Raw genomic sequence first — 2,500 nt, forward strand, 5'->3', positions numbered from 1 at the left:
TAACTTGTCTTACAGCAAGACAACGCTTAACATGGAAAATAAGACACTTTACCACCTTTATAAACCCAGCCAACGATTTTAACTGTATTAAGCCCCAAAATAGTGGCATACCCTTTAAGGGCAGTAGCTCAGTGCAGGTTTCACACCGTCCTGTGGGGATGAGCTCATCATATAAGGGGTGGGGAACCTATGTCTCGAGAGCCATTTGAGGCCATTGATGCTGTTTTATCCAGCCCCCAATATAATTTTTATGTTATACAACTTCACATGAGATATGGCATATTTTGGAAAGGAATATTAGAAATTACATTTGCAATACAATTAAGTTGTATTCAGGGGGTCTAGAAAAAGGTGAGGTCTGTTTTAACCCATTTTAGCCTGAGCCCTTTTTGGGAAAAGATGCCCTCTCCCTATTAAAACCTCAATATCTCAGCCTCCGAAGCACATAAAAAAACAGCTCCAACATACCCACATGAAAAAAAAAAAAAAAAAAAAACAGCTCAAATCTCAAGAACCTGAATGCAGCGTATATGTCGCTCCAGGACACAATGGGTTAAAGGTGGCCGCCTTCAATATAGGCCTAAAGGGCAGTGGGGAACTCCTGGTTTGTGTTCATCGTACGACCCTTGGAGGTCTTGTGCTGCTGGTTCCAGAATAGCCTCCAAGCTCCATTTATAGCCATGTTAGAGGGATTACGTGGAGTTACCGACAGTAGCTCAGTGCATGCAGGGCCGGCGCTAGGCATAGGCAGACTAGGAGGTCGCCTTGGGCGCCAAATGTCCTGGGGGGCACCAAGGCCCACAGAATTACAATATTGAGCTAAATAAAGCACTGTGGTACAGGAAGCTTCTCAATGTGAAAGCGTTATACAGCTTCCTGGGATGTGGTGGGGTATCGCCCCCAAAGGCTTGAACAGGCAGTAATCTGACATGAGCGGAAGGAAACTCACGTCAGTCATTTGAGAAGGGGCAGCGTTTCAATGACACAGGCAGAGGAGACATCCATGGTGGCTCAATGGGGCATGCCATGTGGGGCATCCATGGCTTACTGGTTAGAGCACTTGCCTTCAGATCATAAGGTTGCAGGGTCAAATCCCACCCACAACGGCACGTTCATCCATGGCTGAAGTGCCCTTGAGCAAGGCACCTAACCCATTGCTCCAGGGACTGTAACCAATATCCTCTACCTAAAATAACTGTAAGCTTCAGCTAAATGTAATGTAAATGAGATCAGGCTTTCTTGTTGGCACTCTAAGAAGCTAATCTATATCATTTCTTTCAACAACACAGACCAATATTTGCAAAATGAATTGAGAATTTTAATCATTTAACAGATTTATTGACTTGTACTTGTGAGAGAAAGATATTTGTTGCAAAGTGAATACGCTACAGTTTCCGACAACTTCACTCTTGACTAAGATATAATTTTTTCTGATAGATATTATCATTATTGTTATTTTAAGTATTCTTTTGTGGGCTTTTTGGGCTTTATTATTATAGGACAGTGTGAGAGTAGACAGGAAATGGTTGGGAGAGAGAGATGGGGTAGGGCCAGGAAATGACCCTAGCTGGACTCGAACCGGGGTCCCCGTGGGCGATGTAAGCCCAAATGTGGAGAGCTTAGTGCGCTGCACCACAGTGCCCACCAATATTACTATTATTTAATTCAGTTCAGAGTTAAAGGGACACTGTGTGAGATTTTAGTTGTTTATTTCCAGAATTCATGCTGCCTATTCACTAATGTTACCTTTTTCATGAATACTTACCACCACCATCAAATTCAAAGTATTCATTATGACTGGGAAAATTGCGCTTTTCATACATGAAAAGGGGGATCTTCTCCATGGTCCGCCATTTTGAATTTCCAAAAATAGCCATTTTTAGCTGCAAAAATGACTCTACTTGGACCATACTAGAAAATATTTGTTTATTACTTAGAACACTTTCATGTAAAGATGAAATTTGGCAATTGCCAGCCCAGTTTCAATGAGCAGCATAATTGCAGTACCTATTTTGACCATTTCCTGCACAGTGTCCCTTTAAGGGATGTTGTTTGGCAGGCGATATTACAGCAAATGTTAATGTTTGTGTGGTTAATGTGTACGTATTTATTGTTGTATCCTAATAATCTTCTGCTCATCAGGATCACCACGACTGCAGCCTGCATGATGGACTTGAGGAGGTACCCGCTGGATGAACAGAACTGCACACTGGAGATCGAGAGCTGTGAGTAGCTTCTTTCTTTCTTCATACAATATATAATCATACAAAAGGAGCTTAGTGAACAGAGACAGGGACTAGGGTGAATACTTGAAATCCATAAAAAATGCCCAACTCCTCAATTCAAAGCAAAGCAGTCCTACGCCTTTTAATATATAAAAAAAAACGTTCTGATTAGTTTTTACGCTCATGCCGTCCAAAACAGCTAATGTGAAAAATCTGCAGAATCTGGAGAGGAGAGGGTGATTATGTGACAGGACAGGAGGGGTGTCAGAGCCAGG

General features: G+C 42.2%; 1 protein-coding gene across 4 annotated transcripts in view; it reads left to right on the forward strand.

The window, feature by feature from the left end:
• The window catches only part of LOC134459889 (gamma-aminobutyric acid receptor subunit beta-3-like), an 86,971-nt gene that overhangs the window by 55,652 nt on the left and 28,819 nt on the right, over positions 1–2,500 (forward strand). For all 4 annotated transcript variants that reach the window (XM_063212388.1, XM_063212389.1, XM_063212390.1 and 1 more), the window contains one exon: positions 2,143–2,225. In XM_063212388.1, coding sequence (XP_063068458.1) covers positions 2,143–2,225 — 83 coding nt within the window. The remainder of the gene's footprint in view (positions 1–2,142; positions 2,226–2,500) is intronic.

This window comes from Engraulis encrasicolus, chromosome 12, assembly GCF_034702125.1.
Source record: "Engraulis encrasicolus isolate BLACKSEA-1 chromosome 12, IST_EnEncr_1.0, whole genome shotgun sequence".
Taxonomy (NCBI): domain Eukaryota; kingdom Metazoa; phylum Chordata; class Actinopteri; order Clupeiformes; family Engraulidae; genus Engraulis; species Engraulis encrasicolus.